This window comes from Haemaphysalis longicornis, unplaced genomic scaffold (genome assembly GCF_048455015.1).
Source record: "Haemaphysalis longicornis isolate Haplotype H1 unplaced genomic scaffold, Haemaphysalis longicornis Haplotype H1 scaffold_9, whole genome shotgun sequence".
Taxonomy (NCBI): Eukaryota; Metazoa; Arthropoda; class Arachnida; order Ixodida; family Ixodidae; genus Haemaphysalis; species Haemaphysalis longicornis.
In genome coordinates, this window is record NW_027526460.1 from 125,426,601 (window position 1) to 125,450,390 (window position 23,790).

Sequence of the window (23,790 nt, forward strand, 5' to 3'; positions counted from 1 at the left end):
GCACGACGCTGGGGCCACCGACGGGCGTGAATTGAGGGGAGGCCTTTCTGGGATGGACGCTGCGAACTTTTTACGGCTCGCAAGACCAGAGCTCTGCGCGAGCTGCATGGGGATGATGATGCTGATAATGATTGGGTCGATGGAAATGGCACGCACACACGCAAGGAAGAAAGGCAATTTCTGAGGGGATTACTGCGTTCTACTAGCTGAAACAGTTAAATAGAAACTAACTGAAAAGACAGAGAAGACGCAAAGAGAACTAATTTATATTGAATCGAAAATTGCGAAGTTATTAATTGTGTTGCTCACTTGAAACGCGTGCCTGCCTTCAAGTCTCGCTTTGTCGCTTCGATGCACCGGTGGGAGCGCGGGCCAACTGTCTGGCGGTAGGGATGGCTGGGCGTCGGCCGGTGAGAAGCCGTCACTACCAGGCGGCCACGGCGCAAAATAAAGTTATTGTGATCATCATCAACGCCGCCGACCATGTCTGGGACACAAAACTTGCGGCCGAAAAACGCCGCTAGCCCATGCAGAACCCTAACCCTGAACCATTGAATCAGGCACGCAACGCAATTGACCTGCCAGTTTGATGTACATTCAAGTGGCTTATTTTTTCTTTACTTCTCGTTTCTTGGGGAGTTTCATTTGTTAGTCCACAGTAGTGGTGCGCAGAATGCTCCGTAGCCATCGGCATCCTTCTTCTCCACCGTGGAATTATCATCATCACTCCGATCGAGCTCGCGCGGCTGTTCCATGTGGGCCCGTCCAATGATCGCACGCCACCGGGTCGGGCTGTTTATCGAACCGAAAAAAAAGCGGTGCTTAGCCGACGTTCCCACAGTGCATCCGAGAGTGGCTTCCCCTTTCCACTCGCCGACACCGCCGCTCCACAGCACCGTTCCCGTCTACCTCGGGCAGCAGTACTCTCTCCAAAGCTGCGGCCGAACCCGAGGCGCCACCCGCTTCTCCGAGGTACGAGGGCTTGGTGTATACGATTCCGTGAGCCCACGGGCAAGTTTCAGTATTGTCCATCTACGCCTTCCCGTTGCAGCGACCGGTTGTGTGGGGCGAAGGTCCTTCGCTGCATGCGTACGGCGTCAGCGGGCTGGGAGGGAACGGCAAGCGCCCGTGGCCCGCATAACAGGGAGGATTTTGGCCGACTGCATGACTCGCCGAAGCAGGAGCGAGGCCAGGCTGCTCGAAGATTCGTCGGCGCCGCAGGTACGTAGGCGCTCAACTTTCCAATGAAAGCGGGATAGCAGAGGCGCCGCTCGCAAGAGAGAGAGAGAGAGAGAGAGAGAGAGAGAGAGAGAGAATAACTTTATTTCTGACGAGGCTCAGTCCTAGCGAGCGTCCCTCAGGTGAGGGAGGCGCGCCAGGAGAGAACCGAGGTATACATGAAGGCAGAGCCACTCAGCTGACGAGTGGAAGTCCAAAGGCAGCGAATCGAGCTTACGATCGAGCTTGGGATGTACACTTAACAGAAACTGGTCGTCTTCGCTGGTCGTCTTCGCAAAGCGGAGGCGAGTTCTGCGCGCGAGGCACGCGCGAGGCATGCCTCGCGCGCAGAACTCGCCTCCGCTTTGTTTGCTCACGCCGGAGCAGTGACCTTTTCATCGGGTTTCCGCTTTGAATTACACGCGGCGTTCATCTGCGCCGAAGGTGTGTGCAAAGAGCGACAAGTGCCGCGCAGGCAGGGGCTACACGGCAGCTAGAGGGGCGCTGATCGACGTAAATGGTCGATTCTTGTGGAGCGGGAAATCTAGGCAGAGTTTGCCGGAACACCCGTTGTAAAACCGATTCCACAATATTTCTTGCAACACTCCATTGCCGCAGCCGCCGAGAAAACAGCATTTTGAGGAAGAGCGAGCTGAGAAGAAGAATTAATGGGTGAATATAGTCAATGTACAGTACGCTTGCTCTGTGAGCAAACGTAGCGTATTCAACCACTCATAAGTTATGAACCAGAAACTCGGTGCAGCCGAAATACCTGGGAAGGAAACTTAGCCGAGTGAGCCAATGAAAAAGAGCGTAGGGGTACGCTCGGGAATGGAGGCAAGTGTGTGGGAGGAAATTAGCGTGGAAGGAAGGCTATTTCAAATAAAGAGAAAGGGATGGAGGTGGATCGAACATGCAATGGGGAGAACAAACAATTTGTGGACCGCCACCAGAGAAAACAGGATCATTACCCGGAGCCGGGGCTACAGAAGCAGCGGAAGAGTGATGCGTGGATGAGAGGAAGACTTTTGGGCGCAAAAAATCGATTCGGACAGCGCGGGATGAAATAGGTTGGACTTTTATGCGAGAGGCTTTCTTAATGCAGTACACATAAAAATGATGATGATGACTGAGCGATAATGTTAATGTTCGATCGCTTTGATTGGAACAAGTTAGTCGCAGCCCAAGAAGGCCTCAATCACTTAATGGAAACCGCGTAGCCAACACTCCCGAAGCACATCGAAGGACCCCTGTAGTGATATGCGAATGCTCAGTCGCTTGAAAGAACCCGCAATTTGATGCGTATAGCATGGCCCAGGATAGAGAACGGTCGCTGCTGGGCAGAAAAAGAGATACGACGACCGCATATTTTGCTCTGTGACCAAAATGGTGGCAGCGCGCACTCTAATCCTGGAAACATAGCAGCGCGACCAACGTATAATTTAGCAGCAAGTAATTCACCACTATTTTTGTCCTCAATAGGCAGTAGATCATTGGCGATTAATCGAGCTATAAATTGTCCTCTTACATACTTGCTTCGCTGTAAAGACCCGATCGGGTAACGCCCACATCCTTGATTAGCAGGCTGTGTAAGAATTCAGAATTATTTCCCACTTGTGTCTGTGAACAACGTAGCCACTTCCCTCCAATGCCCACTAAGAGCTGAAGGTAAAGCTTGCGGGCGATGTTTGCACTTGCATATACGGAGTTCCCCGGTAGACCTGTTGGGGTGACCGTATATTGATGCATCCGCTGGCTCATTGGTGGATTGTATATTGTTAACGGATGACAACTCACCAGTTCGTCAACAACCCGTGTACCACTGGTTGGTCGTTCATGAAGACCGAACCACGGTGGGAACAACGGGTGGATCATTCCTCGCATCAACCAAGAGTCCACTCTTCGCACCCCCTGTTAAAGATGTTTTTGGGCATAAGCGCCTCGGTATCGGTGTCTGATTTCGGCATCAGTCGTGGCATCCCTTCTCTGCATTCAACTCTGAACAGGAGGTAGCTGAAATCCTTGAATTGCGCCGCACTCTGGCCAACAGAACTGCTTAATCTGCTTACTTGCCTTTCCTCGCGTCTCTTTCCCTTCCTTATTCCTATCGTGCAGCTGTCGATACAGGAGAAAACGCTAGTGGTGTTAGCAATCGTGCTCCTTGGAGAGCATGTGCAGCGCGGGGAGTAGATGCATGCAGCGCCGGTGGCGCAACTCCTCTAGCGTTCCTTGAGCTCCGCACCAATCCAAAGAGCGATGCATGCGCATTGATCGCGCGGAGACCAATGCACACGGACACCGCTATTCAGTGCTGGTCCCCAGAAGTCGTGCCTCCACTAACCTATCGACGGCTGCCACCATAATCTATTTTAACACGAAAGTGTTTTATGCCGGTTGTTGTAAACTTTATTAGAAGGAAGGTCAAAGGCCAGGTGGGGGGGGGGGGGGGGGAGTCAATGAGGAGGACGGAGCACTGTTCTTATGATGCCGGCTTCAAGGGTTCTCTTCAGAAGTCGTGCAGGCCACTGCTAAATTGCCCGTACTAGGCCGCTTTTTGTGGTATAAATGGCGATTTCGAAGAGTGTGTCGTGTGAGAGGGATGTTGGGTCAATGTAGGTTGAGGTGTCGTGGTGACAGGGAGTGAATGTACGAAATCGAGAAAACTTGGGGCAGTGCCAGATGAGGTGGTGAAGATCGGCTGCGATGGAGTGGTGGCAGTTGGGACATGGGGGGCGTTCTGGGGATAATACCATTGTCGAATGGTCTCTGGTGCCGTACAGGTGTTGGTCAGGAACTTGTTCAAGATCTCTTGTGCTCGGGTCAGGGTGGGGAAGGAGGTGAGGTGGCCTGAAGGGGTGAGTGCCTTGAGGCGTTGTTGTTTCAGCTGCTTGAATCTATGGAGCCTGATTGCGGGAGCGAGAGTGGGGTCATCGTCAGGGCAGATGGGCCAGGGGTGGTCCGAGAAGGGCGGCGCCGGGAGTCCATCGGAGGCTATTGTGAGAAGGGCCTCCTGTGCAGCCACGTGAGCTGCTTGGTTCCCAGGAGCGGCTGGTTCATGACCGGGGGTCAAGTCGATTCGGACTTGGCAGCCTGATGTTTGGAACGCAGTGATTTGATGAATAATGTGGTGGACAGAAGGGTGGGTGGACATGGGATGACAAAGTTCTTGGAGAGCTTCATATGAGTCTGTTAGGATGCGAAGGCTGGGGGAAATGGGGAGATGGTGATCGAACATGAAGTAGTCGAGAGAATCGTGGATAGCGATGAGCTCCGCGTCCGTTGAAGTAATATTGGGAATACAGTGATATTGGGCTACCATGATGGATACATTGTCCGGGCTGATCCATGCTGTGCCGACGTGTGGGTTTATGTGGCTATAGCGTCGGTGTAGACGTCAATTTCACACGGTCGTTTAGTTGAGGCAAGGCGTCGGCAGCGTTGCTGTCGAAGCTTGGGTTTCCTGCGTGCGACGGGTTGAGAGGTGACGGATTGAGTGAAGTGGGGCCGCTGCCAGGGGGGTATTGGGGCTGGAAAATTAGGTAGGGGAATATTGCTTCGTTGATCCCACGCGGTGAGGAGCACGCCTTGGTGGGTGAGTTGTCGTTTAAAATTGTATTGATCCGTTTGTTCCTGAATGATGCGGTCGATTGGTGGGAGGGTCGCTGCTTGTTGGAGATGACGTGGGAGGCCAGTGATGGTGCGTAGGGTGAAATTGTGAAGAACTTGTAGCGTGCGTCATTGGGAGCAGTTTAGGTCATAATGTGTCCCTCCGTACGAAAGAATGCCCACCGCTACTGCCCTGGCGAGGGTGGTGATACCCTTTTGTTTGGCTCCCCCATGTTTGTTTGAGAGCCGTCGGAGGGTGTGCTGCATGAAGTTCCATTTCTGCTTAAGGCGATTAAGCCATATTGTGGGGCTGTTTCTGGTTCCAATGTAGACTCCGAGGAGTTTAATTGGTTCCAGTCTGGCTTACACAGAAATGGAGGCGACACTGACTTGAGGTGGCACGTAATCGGTGGGGGGTTGACGGCCGAAGATGGCGAGGAATTCCGTCACTGCGCACTGGAGGTCGGTAATCACGGCGTCTTGATTTGGGTATTGCGCTGATTCGGTCCATATAGTAGTATCGTCGGCGTAGATAGTAAAGCGGGCTGTGGACTCAGTGGTGATCCGTCTTGCTATTCTGGTCATGGCTAAGTTAAAAAGAGTTGGAACAAGTATGGAACCTTGTGGTACACCCCTGTCAAGGTAAAAGACTCGGGGAGACCAGCCGCGGGGTAGGTTCCGTGTAATTGAATGGGGCGAGCTTCAAGGAAGTTTCGGATCCAGGTTTGAGCTTTCTGGCTGGGAAATGCCTCAGCAAGTTCTTCAAGTATTGCTTGTTGGCTAACGCAATCGAAGGCTTTCTGTAAGTCTAGTGCGAGAAGGTAGTCGGGGGTTGTCGGGAGTATTTCCGGTTAATCACCCGTCTGAGGAGCCAGAGGCTGTCAGCGGTACTGAGATTAGGGCGAAAACCTGTTTGTGAGGGGTGAAAATAGGGCCTTACGAATTCAAGATAGTGGGCGATTCGGTTAGGGATGAGCCGTTCTATTAGCTTGCAGATAACGGAAGTAAGGGATATCGGTCGGAGATGCGAGAAGTCGTCGGGGGTTTGTTGCTTCTTGTTTGGTTTCGGTATTGGAAATATGAGCGACAGTTTCAGGTGGTTGGGGACGAGTCCGGTTTCCCACGAGTGATTGAGCTGTTCGAGGAGATGTAGCTGGGCTGGTTCAGGTAGATTGCGTAGGTGAATTCATTGAATTCCATCGTGGCAAGGGCGGATTTGGCCCTTCTATGACAGAGCGCTGTATAGTGCGTTCAGCAAACGAGAATGGGCTTCCAAGTTCAGGCACTGGGTCGTGTATAGTAATATTTGGTAATGGTTGCGGAGGAGTAAGTGAAGCGTGAGGAAAGAAGCTGCGAAGGAGAGTTTCTTCATTTAGGGAGTAGTTCTTGCTGGTGAGCATTAGAGTTGCCACTATTGGTGTGCGGCTGCGTTTTTTGTCACCAAGGCTGCGATGAAGTTTCCACAAAGAACTGAGTCCAGGGAGTCTACCGAGGTCGTTGCATAATGCCGCCCAGTTGTCGGTGGCCAGTTGTTTTTGGTAAGCCGTAATCGTTCTGTATTGGTCACGTATGCGACATAAAAGGGAATGTCTTCTGCTGGAAGTACGATAGAGTTGCGTGAGGTACTCCATGCGCTTTCATAAGTTGGCCAAGTGGTTGTCAAAAGGAGGGGAAGTTTCGTCGCAAGTTATGGTCTCTGCTGAGGCAAAGTACGAGCTCCTAATTATGCCAGTCATTTCCTCCAGTGAGGACGGGGGAACGTATTGTAGAAGCTTCTCTCAGAAAGAGGCCCAGTTCAAATGAAAGCGAGTAGTCAGCCTGACGGTCTCGTGTGCGTTTTCCTCGAAGAGTTATGAGTATAGGTAAGTGATCACTGCCCCAAGTAGGGGGCCCAGTCTTCACAAGGCCCGGGGAAGCCCATGTTAAAGGGACACTGAAGTGAATTTCTCAAGCTCCCGTTTTTGCTTGCACTGCGTAGACTGGCTCAAATTAGCACACTTTTCATCGTTTATTCGGTTGACAAATCGGTAATTATTTTACAAAGTGCGAAAGAAGAAAAACTACCATGCGCGGTTTGCGGCGGCCGCACCAACTAAAGCTGTGACGTTAGGAGGAGCGGGCACCGTGATTGGACGATGCCCAAGGTGAGCAACCAAACAAGTTTCGGTTTCGGTTTCGGTTCTGTAAAACACAACCGTTGGCGTTGTTGGATGGGCATTCTCAATAACTCAGTAATCATCGTACCGCGCTTCTGCCATGTTGTCAGCTGTAAAAATGTATAAAGATAAGCCTCCTAGGACGGATTGGAATCGTTGCATTCACTAGCCGAAACCTACGCAGTGCATGAACGCCCTCCGCGTACCCGCAGACGCCCAAATGTCATGCGCTTTTCCCCCATATTTGGAGCTTGCCTCCGTCATGCCTTGTGTCGTAAAAAGCGTGTTCGCACCAGGCCAAGGGTCTGTTCATTCTGGCCTGTGCCCACTGCCTGCAAGCAGTCGGTGCTTATGGCAACAGCACGCCAACGAGAACTCGCTAGCGCGCCAGTGCCAGCCTGCGCGCGTTTTGTGAACTAGTTCGTGGAGCCATGAACGTTGCGGCCCAAAAAAAGGTGAACTCAATATAGAAAACATCGGTGGAAAACGAAAAAGTTAACTTACAAAAAAAAAAAACGTACGTACCCGTGGGGATTCGAACTCGTGACTTGCAAAATACTTGCGGTTGCAGACCGAGCAACCCAGACCGCTCGGCCACGGAGCGGGCTCCGATGGCACTGGTAATATAGGGTATATATTGTACAACCAGTTTACACTTTTCTTTAGTTTTGGCATTTCAAGCAGCTTAGGTGACTATTTGTTGTATTGCGCTCGTGCAGTAAGCGTCGCCCGAGTTTCCACAATAGCTCACGTCTAGCAATTGCATTTCGTAGACGGAATAGCGTTCGCAGATGTGTAGTCGTGCTGCTGACCGCTGTGCTTGTTCGCCCAGCGCAAAAAAGTGCTTCCCGCACCCTAGTTTTACGCTGTACGGTAAAAATATCAGTTTATTTTATTTCCTTAGTACCTATATTGACTTCGCCGACTCTTCTCCCGCCTTCAAGAGGCCTTATATTTTCCTACTGGCATACCAGTCAGGGAAGCGTCGCATGTGCGCTGGTGCAGCGCTTGTGTGAAGCGACCTTGACTTGGAGCTAGATACAGTGTACAAACTAACCAAGTAAAGAAAGGCAAATTCTACCATTCACAAACGTGTCCTGGCTTCGTTTCAACTGAGCGAACGAATTGCGACGACCCGTCGGCGGCCGGCAGACGAAACGCTGGGCCGACTGACTCTGTCTGAAGGCCGGGGAGCCGTGCAGTCGCGCAGCCATTTGCCAGCTTATCCCCTCCTGACGTCACACGAAAACGCCGAAGAAAATGGGCCAGCGTAAAGAGAGGAGGACAGCATTTTCGAATTAATTTTTCTACTAAATAAAATCGCGTAAACGCGCCCAGGGTGGTCGAAACATGGCCTGGGGACTCCGGACTACAATTTGCGCAAGTAATCCCGCAATGTTTACATATCACTTCAGTGTCCCTTTAAGCCAGGGGTGGTGTCGATATGATTGGGATGGAGGGCGATCCGATCCACCAAGATATGACTGTCGTCATACCCGTCACGGAAATGAGATTGCCTGAAAAACGCGGCTGCGCCAGGATTCAAGCCGAGTGCTTCGTCGCCGCAACGGGAGGTGTCAGGCGCTTTACCGACTCCGCTACGTGCTAAAGCGCAGACAGCCGTATGAACGCGCTATATATCATTCCCATAACCTCCTCCATTTCGATGGTGCTGCCGTCTACGAGAGGTGAAGCGAAGCAGTGCATCACGATGCGAACGAGCGCCTACATTTGTCGCCAGCTGAGCTCGTCGCAACACATCGAAGTGTGCAATTTCATGCCGATGCAGAATAAACATTCAAGTGATCCTGTGAAAGCACATCGCACTTTCGTGTTTTACCGATTCCCATGAAAGAGGGATCAACCACATTTTTTGCAGTAAGGCTCTACCACGTAAGGGTTCTTTCAAAATAACACAAACCACGCCACCGGGAAAAGGAAAGAGTGGTCTCCACGAAAACGTAATTTTATGAGTGCAATCAAAAGCTTTGCCAACCTGCTATATTTCTGCTTCACTGTCGTCTTTGCAGTGGCCCACGCAGCCAGGGCGGAACAAAGGGGTTTGACCGCGTCTTCGACCTGGTGCCCCTGCGGCTCTCGTCTCGAGCTCTCCCCCGGCCGGCGACCATGGCCGACTTCGGCTTACTGTGCGGCTCGTGCAAAATGCGTCCTACCGGCATTCTTCTTGGCGGTTCCAGGCCTCGCGCTGTCGGCGGCAACAGCTTCTTCTTCGGTGCGGCGTGCAAGCCTGGTTGCCCACATCCGGGGCTTGAGCCCGCCATGCTCGCGGAGGGGCTGGAGACCTGCTGCGCGACCTGCTGGTTTCCCGCCTTTGGTGGCGTGCTGCATGCACAAACAGCGCGCCGTCCTCATGTGGTTTCGCACTGGTGAGAACACCTTGGGCTTTTCAGGATGGCACTGTGCCCGAAAGAGACAGACCCACCCCAATTGTGCGTCAATGAAGTTCCTCGGCACTTATTCTCTTGCCCTTGATATATATGCTTAATCATGCTCGCAAAATATATACAGGGTGATCAAAGTTAAGCCGACAGATTTTTTTAAAAAATTGCGCCACCTCCCCGCGACCCTGTGTAGATGCGACGCATCGTGGGGTTCACTTGGTGTTTCCGTTGGATTGATTCTGCAATCGCGTTAAACGTGTCGGGAACGCGTATGATTATTATGTTTTATGATTATTATTATGTTTTATTGGCCAATCTTGGTCAATCTCTCTAAGTGGTATGCTTGGGGCTTCGCTGTCGCAACAACCTTTACTCCATCATTGTTGCTGTAAGTGGTAGCTTCTTTTCTTTTATTGCAAGTGTTAATCATTGCCCCATCATGCGTCGTATCAGTAGCTTCTTGACGTAGTTTGAATGAGTCAAGGATATAAGACGCGTTCGTAGCATTTGATTCTGTCTCGGTTTTGTGGCGCAGGGGGAAGAGCACCATGTGCCTCGCGTTCCGCCCACAGGGTCGTGGGATCGAAACCGGGCGCCGCTAACTATTTTTTTATAGTGTAGGGGGAGGGGTGTGGACGGACAACTCCGTATGGAGGGACAAGGCAAGTGAAAGAGATGCAGTCGCATCTAAAACTGGGCGTTTACATGTACGCGAAGACCACCGCTACAGTGAGCTTATGCACCAAGGAGGACACACAATGAGGTAGTAACTATTGATGTCGGTGGCTTAGTTAACTAAAATTGAATAATTAACTTTACTGCAGTAAGCAGGCATATGTATTGAAGAATTAGACGTCGTCTTGTTTCTACGCAGTTTCATTTGGCACAATTTTTCTGGCGCATTCGCTCTCCGAGATATCGAACTGATAAGCTTAATTGCCGTTTTTTTTTGAAAGGGAAAGTTTATTACAAAAAAGGATTACAAACATATTAGTATGCAGACGAGGGTCCCAGAGTCAACTGACTGAAAGGGGACCCTCGATTACAAATACATCAAACGAATTGTGTAGAAGCAGCAAATGGGCGAAAGAGCCTAACAAATCAATATGCAGTATGAAACACACAAGAAATTAGCATTTTATGTACAAACATTCGAAAGATAGCTATAATTGTAGATATCTTATATAAAAAGTAAAAAAATCAGTTCGTAAATGACACAAAGGAAGCAAAGGCACATGAGAACATTTGGTATAACGTAAGAATAAAACAGAGAACAAGATCCTAATTACAGCAAGAGAAATCCTCTAAGGTTTTTTTTTAAAGCAACCAAGTGATGGGGATGATTTGACAGCAGTAGGCAAATTATTCCAAAATTTCACAGCTGAAAAACAAGTAGTTTTCTTTCCGTAATTAGTATGAACAGGAGGCAGTGACAAATTGTTATTACTTGAAAACCTGGTTACGCTTTTACTGCGTAAAACACTTACATCAAAGAGATCATAAGAGAGGTTACAGTGCAATAATTTGTAAAAAAGAATACCTAAGTTATATTGAAACAGCCCATTAATTGATAGTATATTATTCTGATGTAGAAGTCGTGAGGCGGAGGAACGAGTTGGGCTGAATGTTATAATACGAATACACTGTTTTTGTATATGTTGAACAGATGAAACGTGAGAGGAGTAAGTGTTGCCCCATGAAACAATACCATAATGAAAATGACTGTGAACAAAAGCAAAATATAAAGACAACAGGGCTAAATGAGGGAAAAAGCGCCGAGCCTTGATTAAAGCTCGAATCCCAAAAGATGTTTTCTGCTTTAAATGGGAAAAGTGAGAACTAAATGTAAGATTCGGGTCGAGGTGAATGCCAAGAAATGTAACGTGGTCGCAAGGTGTGATTAAATGAGACTCAAGATGTAATTCGGGAAGAAAACCGATGGTTTTCTGATGAGATCTAAAGACCACAAATTTAGTTTTTTCCGGATTAATAACTAAATAGTTGACGCGGCACCATTTTACAACGTTGTTAAGTACTGCGTTCAAGTTAGCGGTAAGGCAAATTATCGATTTATTAGATAAAGAAACGGTTGTATCGTCCGCATACAAGACGCAGGGAGAAGAATTAAGGTTCGCATGATTACGCATGCTTGACAGGGAAGAGCGGCGCAAAGCTCCTCCCTTTTATGACATGCTTGATGTGTACGGTGTTTAGTTTGGCAGCGGGGTGGAGGCATAGGCAAGAGGGATAACTGGTACCCTTTCAGTCTTGGCTGGCGTTATCGCAATCTGCAGTTGGCGGAACCGCTATCGAAACACAGAACAAAAGAGTGGAGCTTCGCGCCGGTCGTCACTTTCTAGCCTGCGTAATCATGCGAACGGCAATTAAACTTCGCAGTTAGATATCTCGGAGTGCGATCGATGCGCTGGAAGAATTCTGCCAAAAGAAACTGCGTAGAAACACGATTGCGTCTAACTCTTCAATACAAACATGACTGCTTACTGCAGCCACTAAAAACTTCATTATTCATGTTTAGTTAATTAAACCACCGACATTAATTATTAACACCTACAATTCTCTGTCCTCTTGTGTGCATGACCTCGCTGTAGAGGTGGTCTTCCCATAAAGCTAAACGCCTAATAAAAAAAAACACTTGTCGGCTTGGTTTCGATCACTCTGCATTTATATACCCGTTTATGTATGTTCAGCTTGCAACCAGTTTTATTTGTGGAGTTGCCAAGGTTTCAAGAATGAACGTTCGGGTGAGCGTTAATTATCGCCCGTCCTATTAGGGTGGCGAAAGTTCGGAAGCGATGGAACTGGGTTTAGAAAATTCTATCCAGAATTTCTGGTAATTTGTCGATTAGATGTAGCATTTGCCGAATAAATGTTGAGTGTGCAGCGGCATTCTATTTCTTCCTCCGTCTCCTCTCTAGTCGTACGTTTTTAATTTGGACCCACCACGAGCTTGTGTTCTTATATACATTATTGTGCTAGTGAACTTATTTATTGAATCGTCAAACTTGAAACTCTACAGAAGCATTTGCTACACATAAGTAGAAGCGGCGCATGATGATACCGTGTAACGTTGTACTCTATCCCCCCCCCCCCCCATCCCGCCTCCTCTGTAATACGGGATCTGTGTGATTTCGGACTTCGGCGGCAGTGAGAAAGCTGATTCTGTTCCATCTTTTCCTGAAACGCACTTTCATTGCGATGAGCTTTTATTGAGGAAGCATGGACGGTGGTCAACGTATAATCTCTCGTAATGCTAACTCTAAGCTTGCGCTAAGCGTAGCGTCACACGGCTCAATAAATGCTAAGCGACACCGGGGTGATCGAGGTACTTCGGTGGTTTTTAAGCGGCCAGCCCTGTGGATCTACCGCTCCCTCGTTTAGACACCTCAAATTAGCCGCCTGGGTTTTTGGCGAAGGAGGCACACAGAGCTAAATTTATGAGGGTACTATCGCATCTACGACCAGGCCACGAAACCGTCTGTTATCTCTGCCCACAAGACACAATTTACTCGACGTTCATGTGGATGGTGTCCCCGTAAGTGCTCTAATTGATACCGGTGCCCACTTTTCAGTTATGAGCTGAAACCTCCCCCGCCCCCTTCGCAAGGTCCTCTTTCCTGCCACCCCTAGTGTCGTACAGGTCGCGGATGGAGGGACGTCCGCTGTCGCCGTAATGTGTACCGCCCGCGCCCGCACAGCTGGACACAAAACAGCCGTAATGTTCGCCGTCTTGGCGAGCGCCTTTATGATCTAATTTTAACCCTACAGTGTTTTTTATTCCGGGATACACGAAGATTTCCATGACGTCATATCTGTCAGCAAAGTGACGCCAGTACAACGAAGCATGATAATGATGATGATGATTGTTATTGGTTTCCCCTTTGTAGCGGGGTGATGACGCGTCATCTTACCAAAAAGGACTAATATACCCGTGTTTTACACTCTTGGTTTAATACTAGCGCTGATTAGGGCAGGCACAAAATACTTCTTTTTCCTGTTGCAAGTGGTAACTGTCCTAGGCAATACTCCCCTCTCTGCTTTTCGTCCACCAGCATTCTAATCTTCTTTTCGTCCCCTGGACAGCCTTGAAGTTAACTTCTTCTGTGCTGCCCTTAAATCCTAGGGCTTCTGGAAGCCGAATATTTCCCTCATGTAGATTTGGATGGATACCCTCGCATTCTCACACTTTGTGCCGCATAGCTTGTTTCTTTTCCGCAGACCACGCATACCCCGTCATTTTAAATGCAGAGCATTTCAGTAACTCACGATGTCACTCGCGTTGACGTCCGTAGTCGTAGTCCGCACCCCTCCCCCTACACTATATAAAAAAAATACTATCCGGCGCCTGGTCTCGATCCCTCGACCCTGCGGGCGGAACGCAATGTACATGGTGCTCTACCCACTGCGCCACAAAGCCGACACAGAATGGGACGCTACGAACGCGCCTTATATCCTTGACTCATTCAAACTGCGTCAAGAAGCTGCTGATACAACGCATTTACTACCACCAACTCCCCAAACACTAAACGTTAACGCAATACACCCACCCCCTATGCGACGCATTTACTCGAGTCCCCCTCGCGGGGAGATGGGACCGCCAAAAACAACGCGTTGTGGACTGCGCAGTAAGGTGCCGGCACGTGCGAGAACCGCTCGCGCTGCTCGTTCCAGGCAGGGGGCGCGCGAGCACTGCGAAGGCGGGAAATTTGAACTGCTTTGGGCAAACCTCCGTTCAATTCATCAAGAGAGAAGTGATACAGGGAGGCGAAGAGCGTGATGGGTAGTAGCAGTAAGCGGATAACGGTGCCACAGGCCGTTATGGCGAATCACTGCTCTGCATTTACGACAGCTTTCACGTTGAGTGGAACGGCTTTAATTTTTTGTGAATACTTCGCCACAAAGCTCTTAGTTCGCAGCCAAGCTGCTTTAGCCTCAAAAAGCAAAGCACTGTCCTTGATATTATTGTAGAAATTTTACTTTCTGATGTCTAATTTCTCAGCCCTGTACATCTCTAACGACGTTTTAGCTTCTATTTTTTCTCTCCATTTATTTGTTCTTGACTTGCCTCTTTTTTGGTTACCTTGGCTGTTTTGGATTCTCCACTGTTCTTTCCGTATTTCATCGTTAGCCTTCTAGTCTTTCTTAACCACTGCGTGTCCACGCTTTTCGAGTATAGGTACCTAAACACCTTAGCTGCCCACCAACGTTGATCCATTCCTCTCAACCACCTCTCAAAACATATTTTACTCTGCGCCTCTCAAACTTCAAACGACGCCCAGGCCGTATCTCCCTGCACTGCTTCATTAGTTGTTTTTTCATGCGCGCCTAAGGCTAATTGGCCTACTGTTCTCTCGTTCACTTCAAGGCCTGATAGAACGTCTGATTTTAAGTAGAGTACAGCATTCGCAAATGTGAGAACCGGAACCATTGCTCCTTAAAGGGACGGACAACCGATTTTTGTCGCGTTTATGTTCTATAGCTTATATGAAAGCTAGCGTTTTATATAGCCCGCTAACCACAAGCAATTTATAAATTGACGGAAATAATTTTAATTTGGCAGCAAACTTTTTGATATCTGAAGGGTGGCGGTTTTGACACTACAATATGTGCCCCCGTCACGTGACCTGCAAACCTAGCTGCTACTGTAACTGCTGAAACGTTTATTCACTTATTGAAAACCTTTAACACAAATATTTGTATAAGTTTAAAATGTATACGTATTTTTAAACACTATTTTGAAAATTTTCAAGACACGCCGCCCGCCGCCGCTGGGTTGCTCTCAGTGTGGGTAACTGAACCTCCATGCCGAGAATCAATGGCAGCGTTCAATAAACAGTCCCAGTGAAGAAGCTTTGACGATTCTTCCTGAGTCAGGGGCGTTTCTTCTGCCAAAATATTCGATTTCAGTTTTCAAATACGCCAACTGCAGCTTAGAAAAAAAGGACGCGCCCGGGGAGAATCGAACTTCTGGCTCCCACAACGTGAAGCCAGATTCTACCTATCGTCCATCCCAACAGATGGCGCCTTCGTGCATAATAGACTGGTGGATTAAAAAAAGCACATAAAGGAATAAGAAAGCCTGCGATTAACTATTTTTTTAGCCAGGGACAAGTTTTTAAATATCGGTTTTCATTTCGCATACAGACAAAAGTATGTGACCGCGCTACTGTACGTCATGGTTGCCAGCATTATTTTTGGGAGGACACACGACTCTTAGATCTAGAAATTTCGACTTAAAAAGTTCTATGGCGTTATCAGCAAAACTGTTCATCGTTAAGGTGCTTTAGGTGATGCCCTTTCATTTGGGATAGAGAATATATACTCGCAAAAATTGGTTGTCTGTCCCTTTATAAGCAAGCGGCCTGTAAAGCGTGCACATCTGCACCCAGGGTCTTCTTGTGGGGAAGCAACCTTCAGTACTAAAAAGTACGTTATACTTAACACGAACGTGTTTTATGCCGGGATACACGAAGATTTCACTGACGTCATATCCATCACGGAAATGACACCAGTATACCTTTGCCAGAGCGACCGCCAGCCGTGACGTCGCTCGCCAAGCACACCCACAAGACAGCCGCCTACCCGCAAATCATGCTCAACTGCAGATTTCGCTGCACATTTTTTTAGCCATGACCTTCTATCGGATCATTCTGGTATTATCGACTACTCCACGGTTGTGCTGCGGCTTCACTTGCCTCCTGATAATCCGACTGCCGAAGAATGCCTTCAAATACCTCTAGATGTTCCTTATCACATCCGCTTACAGCCGTGAGCATCCACCTACGTTCACTTGTCGTCGAGCTCACCCGTTCCTGACAGCGATTACGTACTCTCGCCCATTCTGGACGTACTCCTTTCGCGCGATGTAGCACTAGCGCATACGGTTGTAACCGTTGCTGACAACAGAATCGACAGCTGGGCTAGTTGGTATCCGTCCATCTTAAACAGCGCTTAACAACACAACGACGAGGAAAAGGGGACACAAAACGGCGCCGACTCTCAACTAAATCTTTAATCGGAAGAAAAACACACACATATTCAATCATACACCACACGTGTCTCTACACGTCATTACGCGGTGCGCCAACAATCTTATCATAGCCCACTCACGCCCCCCCCCCCCCAAAAAAAAAAACACACAACCTAAGGCATCGTCTTTGACAGGAAGGCAAATTCCTTATCGTGCAGTGTCACAGAAGCATGGCTAATGCCCTTCCCTTCACTGTTTCTTATATGAAACGCTTCTACAACTCTCTTGTCAACTCGTCATTGTGGCGCCAAAGAATACACGTGTCTTTATACACTGGGTTGCATTTTTCTCGACTGTTTTCCTCGTGGGCCTTACAGTGCCGAGTGATATGTGCAAATGGATTATTATTCTTGAGTGAACCACGGTGCTCCATGAGCCGTACATTGACGCATCTGCCTGATTGGCCAATGTACACATCACCACATGAAAACGGCAAGGAGTATACGATGCCCGTCGAGCAGGGAACAAAAGGTGACACATGTCTCACACTGCACCCGCTGCCATCTTTCTGCCCTAACAACTTATTTTCCACCATTTTACATATTCCCCCAAGTTTATTCAGGGCCGAAAAAACAACCCGAACCCCGTAACGACCGCCTACATTTTTCAGGCCATGTGAATGCATGTAGGGGATAACAGCGATCCGGTTTCTTTCAACCGGACGGCCAGCTTGACACCCCGCGGCTGAATTCACAGCTTTAAGTAGCTTCTGTGCACTCCTGCGCTATATTTCCTCAGGAAAACCACCCGACTTAAGCCTGGTGATTTGGGCCCCAACACTACTGGTAATGTTATGCGTACAAGACTTAAAAACGGCCGACCTTAACAGAGAAAAGGCAATCCCACATTTAACCAGTTTAGAGTGCCCAGAGCTGTAATTCAAAAACGGTTTGGCAGATCTAGGACTGTATGCCCAGCATACATCCCCTTGTTCCAAAGACAAACGCAAATCCAAGAACTGTAGCTGACCGCCTCTCGGTAGCTCACATGTAAATCTAAGCCCCAGGGCGCACTTTTCAAACAACTTTAAAACATCAACCATTCGGCGTGACACATCGCAAATATCAACAAAAACCAGAAATCGTCCACATATCTAACTACCTTCATAGCCAACCCACACAGGTTCTGCTCAATACGTCTGTCGATTCCACTGAGGAAAATATTGCTAAGAACAGGGCAGCCCCTGTTCTTAGTTACTATGCGTTACCTCGCGCGACAAGGACAATCGGCCGGAGTTGTGCAATGCGCCGCCATCCATTGCCATCATCATCACATTCATTCCCAATCATTACCATCAGCTGGTATCGCGTGTCCGGTTGTCCTCGTCTTCTGCCCTGGAATCCTGCTGTAGAAGCGCTTTAAATACACTCATTGCTCGTAACAATACGAATTGCAAACGCTGAATCGTTTAAATGTCGCAAAAAAAAAAAAACTTCAGCACTCTTTCGGAATATGTAATATTGTTTTGACTTTTCGTGTTGAAACTTTTTTTGGTGTCCCAACAAACGCTTGTTCATGCACGAAGAGCTTTGTTGTTTTATCGTGAGCAGTAGTACTTGTCAAACCAGTTAAACGTGCTCTTTTAATAGAAAAGCCATGACCGCACCTAAATGCGTTTCGAAAGTTTCAAAGGGTCTGAACGGGCGGGAGATATACAAAGACAAAAAAAAAAACGGCGGAGCTTTCTCCTGTAAATTCACAGTTCAAGGAAAATCTCGCTTGACAGTAGAAGCAACGCGGGGCAACGGTCTAAATAGATTTTGATTGTGGGGTTTAACGCGCCGACGCAACGCAGGCGATGAGGCGCGCCGTAGTGGAGGGCTCCGGATTAATTTTGACCACCTGGGGATCTTTAACGTGCGCCGAAATCTCGTACACACGGGCGTTTTTGCTTTTCGCCTCCATCAGGGTCTAAATAGTGTACCGTTTTCAACAACCCAAATAACCACGAGGGTAGCAGTTGGCAGCTACCAGTGTTTGGTTACATTGAGTATTTTAAACAGCGTAATGTGTGAGCAACTGTTTAGATTAACACTGGGCGAGTAACTTTCTAAACTTGTGAGCTACTCCGCAAAGCGGTGCGCAAACACGTGCATCCGCAGCTCGGAAATAGACTTATCTTTCCGTTTGGTCGCCATGGTTACTGAAGTCGTTAATCAGTTAACGCTAAAAGCAATCTAGGCGACCTAACAACCAGCACCGCCTCCAAGTTGGATCATCATCACGTAATCATTCAAGAAGTTTACGATTTTTCTTCAGTGTGATGCGTTCTGGTGGTATTGACATATTTTCACTTTGTTTGCCCCTACATGCTTCAACGCTAAAGTGACGAGAAGTCAGCACTTTAAAGGCTGTAGAGTTAAACCCGGTTGTAACGACCCTCTGTGTAACGAATTCCTGGATTTAACGTTTTTCCTTTCCCCATTTCCGCTTCCATTGAAACCCATGTGTTTGCGACCTCTATGAAACGAAGGTGTTGCAACAGTTAACCTTGATGTAATGAAATCGCTACGCTGATAAGAATGTTTTTTGCCCTTTTTCTGAAAAATCGGCAGGCGAAATGTACCAATTTAGCGAATTTCGCCCGCCCGCAATCTCCAGTACGCTTCCACGTGTGAGTGCAGTGTCGATTAGGTGCTAGGCCTGCCTGTCGGCGTGTAGACGGGCGTCTCCACTGATATCTGTGGTGTCGGTTCGTCGGTGACGAGTTCTGCTGCCAGGAGAGGAAAAGTTTTGTCGTTTCAAGACAAGCTCGATATTCTAAGGACCGTCTCCGCCGGCGAGAATTAAAAAAGAACGTCACCGCCCGGTACAGTGTCCCAGCTATAGCATTCCCTCAACAATTTTGAGTGCGGGAAATAGCATAAAGTGCGCGAAAAAGGCGCCCTTTCAGCATAAGTTTGGTGCTTGAAACGCGTTAAGGCACCGAAAAGTATCAAAAAGACAAAGTGATACTTATGCTACCTTATAAAACAGCGCTAGAAACAGGACTACAGAAAGGGCACACAGACAGGGCGCTGACTAACAACTGAGTTTATTGTCACTGAACGGGCAATAAATACGGAAAGAAAGTGACACGTGAGGAAAGAAATAACAACTGAAGGTACAGTGATCTTCATTACTAACACAATCGTAGCAACTAGCACGCCTTATCTACAGTATCACCAAGAAAGTGAAATTCTTTCACCGAAAGAGCAACAGACGGAGCGCTGACGCAATCATGTTTCCGGGTATGGATTTCCCAGGCCTCTCTAATCTCCCGTCGCATCCGGTCGCGGTATCGCGCCAGCACGTGGCTTTTCTCAAACAGAGGGGAACAGCCTGGGCATTTGGCAACGTGAGTAGCGAGTGTGCTACCAGTGGCGTTTCTTACGTCGCACGCGTGCTCCCGAAGACGATCGTTGAGGCATCGCCCCGTTTGTCCCACGTACGACCGCTTGCAAAACAGTGGTATCTCGTAGATAACCTCCCCCTGGCACTGTACGTAGGGCTTCGTATGATTCTTCGCGCATTTTTTCTTCGCTGGTCTCTCACTGTTTACCTTGCGGCAAAGGCTACTTAACTTGTCAGGAGCAGAAAACACGAGATCAACACCGGACCGCCCTACTATTTTCTTAAGCCTGCCCTCATGAAAATGTTTACCGAGATTTAATAAACTTGTTATAGACATTGCTCAAAAGAATCCTCTAAACATTTTGTCAACATTCTATAGAATATTTCTATTGAGTTTCCATTACAAATTGGCCACCGCGTTTCAATTTAAAGTCTATAGAGCCAAGTCAGTAGGCCTTATCGGTTCTGAATGTAGTTTCTTATGAGTTTCTTATGGGGTTTTTATAAAATATATTCAATAGGTTTTCTATGCAATTCTTACTGAGTACAGTAGCAACAGCCTGTTGCGTGGAAATCAGGTTTGAATACAGTTTCTGACGGATTTTTATTAAATTTGTGGCAATTAATTTTTTATAAAATTCCTCTTGAGTATAGTCGTGACATCGTGTTGCGTGTAAATGAAGTTTGAATAGACTTTTTGATGAGTTTCTATTAAATTTGCCAAGATTAGCTTTCTTAAAATTATTATTGAGCATGGTCGTATCAACCTGTTGCGTTTGAGTCAGCTTTGAATACAGTTTCTGTCGGGTTTCTATTAAATTTATCTCAATTAGATTTCTATAAAATTCTTATTGTGCCCAGTCATCACAACCTGTTGCATACGAGCTAGGTCTGAACAGAATGTCTGATGCGTTTTTATTAAATTTATCTCTATTACCTTTCTATAAACTTCTTATTGAGTGTAGTCGTAATATCCTGTTGCCTGTGAGTCAGGTTTTCTGGCAAGTTTTAGCAGCGGAGCTTTGCAGGGGCTCTAACTCTCCGTCGGTGATGTCCGCCATCCCAGGCGCCACCGCTCCCAAGTGCTCCCAAGACGAAGTGACGGGACGTCCATCGCGCCATCTCGATTGATGAGGCGGGGCAGGCGGCGCTATAGCACCCCACATATATGCACCGATAAGCTACCAGACCTCCGTGGGTAGGCTATAGAAACGCAATACAGAGTATATTGAAACTCAACATAATTAAGGTAATAAGGTTCTTGCTGCGTGTTCGTTATAAAAAGTTTATTGCCTGTCTAATGACCACAGTCCACACATTCGGAGTTCAAACGACTTTATAAAAAGGCAATACAAAGTTTGTTAAAACTCAATATAGTGAAGGCAATAAAATTCATGTGGCATTTTTGGACTAAAAAGTTCATTGATTTTATATTGGCCGCATTTTTAGGATGGTAGATTTGGTTCACTCTATAAAAACGCAATATGAAGTGTATTAAAACTCAATGTTTTGAAGGCAATAAAATGTTGGTTGAGGTTTTTGCAATACAAAGTTTGTTGGCTTTTTAACGAGCACAGTCTATAAACAATGAGTTTTAATTGACTTTTTATTGACTCAATAGAAACACAATATGGGGTCTATTAAAACTCAACGTCCATTTTCATGAGGGTGTGGCTCACCCCGTGGATGTAAGGGATCACGGCTACCTTCCTTCGCTCTCTGGATGGAGGTTCCTGTTCCTGAGAAAACCACCCCAGGAACAGGAACCTCCATCCAGAGAGCGAAGGAAGGTAGCCGTGATCCCTTACATCCACGGGGTGAGCCACAGGCTTAAGAAAATAGTAGGGCGGTCCGGTGTTGATCTCGTGTTTTCTGCTCCTGACAAGTTAAGTAGCCTTTGCCGCAAGGTAAACAGTGAGAGACCAGCGAAGAAAAAATGCGCGAAGAATCATACGAAGCCCTACGTACAGTGCCAGGGGGAGGTTATCTACGAGATACCACTGTTTTGCAAGCGGTCGTACGTGGGACAAACGGGGCGATGCCTCAACGATCGTCTTCGGGAGCACGCGTGCGACGTAAGAAACGCCACTGGTAGCACACTCGCTACTCACGTTGCCAAATGCCCAGGCTGTTCCCCTCTGTTTGAGAAAAGCCACGTGCTGGCGCGATACCGCGACCGGATGCGACGGGAGATTAGAGAGGCCTGGGAAATCCATACCCGGAAACATGATTGCGTCAGCGCTCCGTCTGTTGCTCTTTCGGTGAAAGAATTTCACTTTCTTGGTGATACTGTAGATAAGGCGTGCTAGTTGCTACGATTGTGTTAGTAATGAAGATCACTGTACCTTCAGTTGTTATTTCTTTCCTCACGTGTCACTTTCTTTCCGTATTTATTGCCCGTTCAGTGACAATAAACTCAGTTGTTAGTCAGCGCCCTGTCTGTGTGCCCTTTCTGTAGTCCTGTTTCTAGCGCTGTTTTATAAGTTAGTTATGTACCAACTGGCCCGCCTTCAATCTGTGTTGCAGTCAACTTATGCTACGTTCGTTAATACGGGGGCCGTGTAGTAGCAGCAAGCGCAAATCACGCAGTTTTTCAGTGTGAAATATATCCTTGAACAAGGGTGAGTTCAGCATCACTGATGTCGAGCATATCGGTTTCTTTTCTTCTTCATTCACGCGAGCTTTAAATCGAAAGCTGTAACGAAAACCTGGACGTAACGAAAAAAAGGACATTTTTGTCAACTTCTTTACATCCCAGTTTAACTGTAGCCAGATTCATTGCAAAACCCCATTTTGTTGCGCAGATGCACGCCGAAGAAAGGGCTCGGCTTCTCTGAGCCAGCGTACATCTTCAAGTACATCGTCAAGATTGGCTGCAACCTGCAGGGATGTAGTGAAGACCCTCCAGATGGAACGAATCAGCCGTCAACTCTAAGCCGGAAGGGAACGCCTACTTACTTACTTGATTCTCTTCATAATTAAACGAATGCATTTTGGCAGGAAAATTCGCCTCGTACGTGCTTCACGGGAGCACATAGAATACCTTTCCAATAAGCACTTAGGAGTAACCAGGGGCTTATTTTGTGTATGTGCCATTTTTAGAGTATTGTCTCTGGTTTCTGCGGGCTTTTCTACCTCGTAAGCTCTTCCTTATTTCTGTAATCCCAAAAGTGTTTCAAATAAATGGATAATTGAAGTCAATTAGAAATTGTTTCAGTTCATTTTACTATTTTAATAAAAAAAAGCTCCAGTCGGCGCTGAAAATCCCAGATTCGAGCGGCGCTGTGACATAGAGCAACGCACAATGACAGCTCCGAGCAACTAGTTGTCAGTAGGTGTCACGACGATATAATGTGCCTGGAGTGCACTATCCTCGGCTTCGTTTCGTAACGAGCCCATTGCCTTTCCTGTGTAACGCATGTGATACTAGGTATACGCCACACCGTATTTTCAGCCTTTTATTACGGAGTGGTCCTAGAGGCTCATGAAAATGGACGTTGAGTTTTAATAGACCCCCTATTGTGTTTCTATAGAGTCAATAAAAAGTCAACTAAAACTCATCGCTTATAGACTGTGCTCGCTAAAAAGTCAACAAACATTGTATTGCACAAACTCAACCAACATTTTATTGCCTTCAAGAAATGGAGTTTTAATAAACTTCATATTGCGTTTCTTTTCAGTAAACCAAATCTTCCATCTTAAAAACTGCGGCCAATATAAAATCAATAAACTTTTTATTGCAAAAATGCAACATGAATTTTATTGCCTTCAATATATTGAGTTTTAACAATCTCTGTATTGCCTTTTCTGTAGGGTTGATCGAACGCCTAATGTGTGGACTGTGGTCATTAGACAGGCAATAAACTTTTTATAACCAACACGCAGCAAGCATCTTATTGCCTTCATTCTGTTGAGTTTCAATAGACTTTGTATTGCGTTTCTATAGCCCACCCACGGAGGTCTGGTAGCTTATCGGTGCATATATGTGGGCTGCTACTGCGCCGCCTGCACCGCCCCATCAACCGAG

The 23,790-nt window shown here is 47.4% G+C and overlaps 1 protein-coding gene across 1 annotated transcript; it reads left to right on the forward strand.

Annotated features, from left to right (window-relative positions):
• Window positions 1-828: 828 nt before the first annotated feature.
• On the forward strand, window positions 829-23,535 carry LOC144151807 (uncharacterized). Its single transcript, XM_077682941.1, has 4 exons — window positions 829-972; window positions 1,052-1,221; window positions 9,011-9,367; window positions 22,568-23,535. Exons 2-4 carry the CDS (start codon window positions 1,086-1,088, stop codon window positions 22,696-22,698), a joined length of 624 nt encoding a protein of 207 aa, XP_077539067.1. The 5' UTR covers window positions 829-972; window positions 1,052-1,085; the 3' UTR covers window positions 22,699-23,535.
• The last annotated feature ends 255 nt before the right edge of the window (window positions 23,536-23,790 follow it).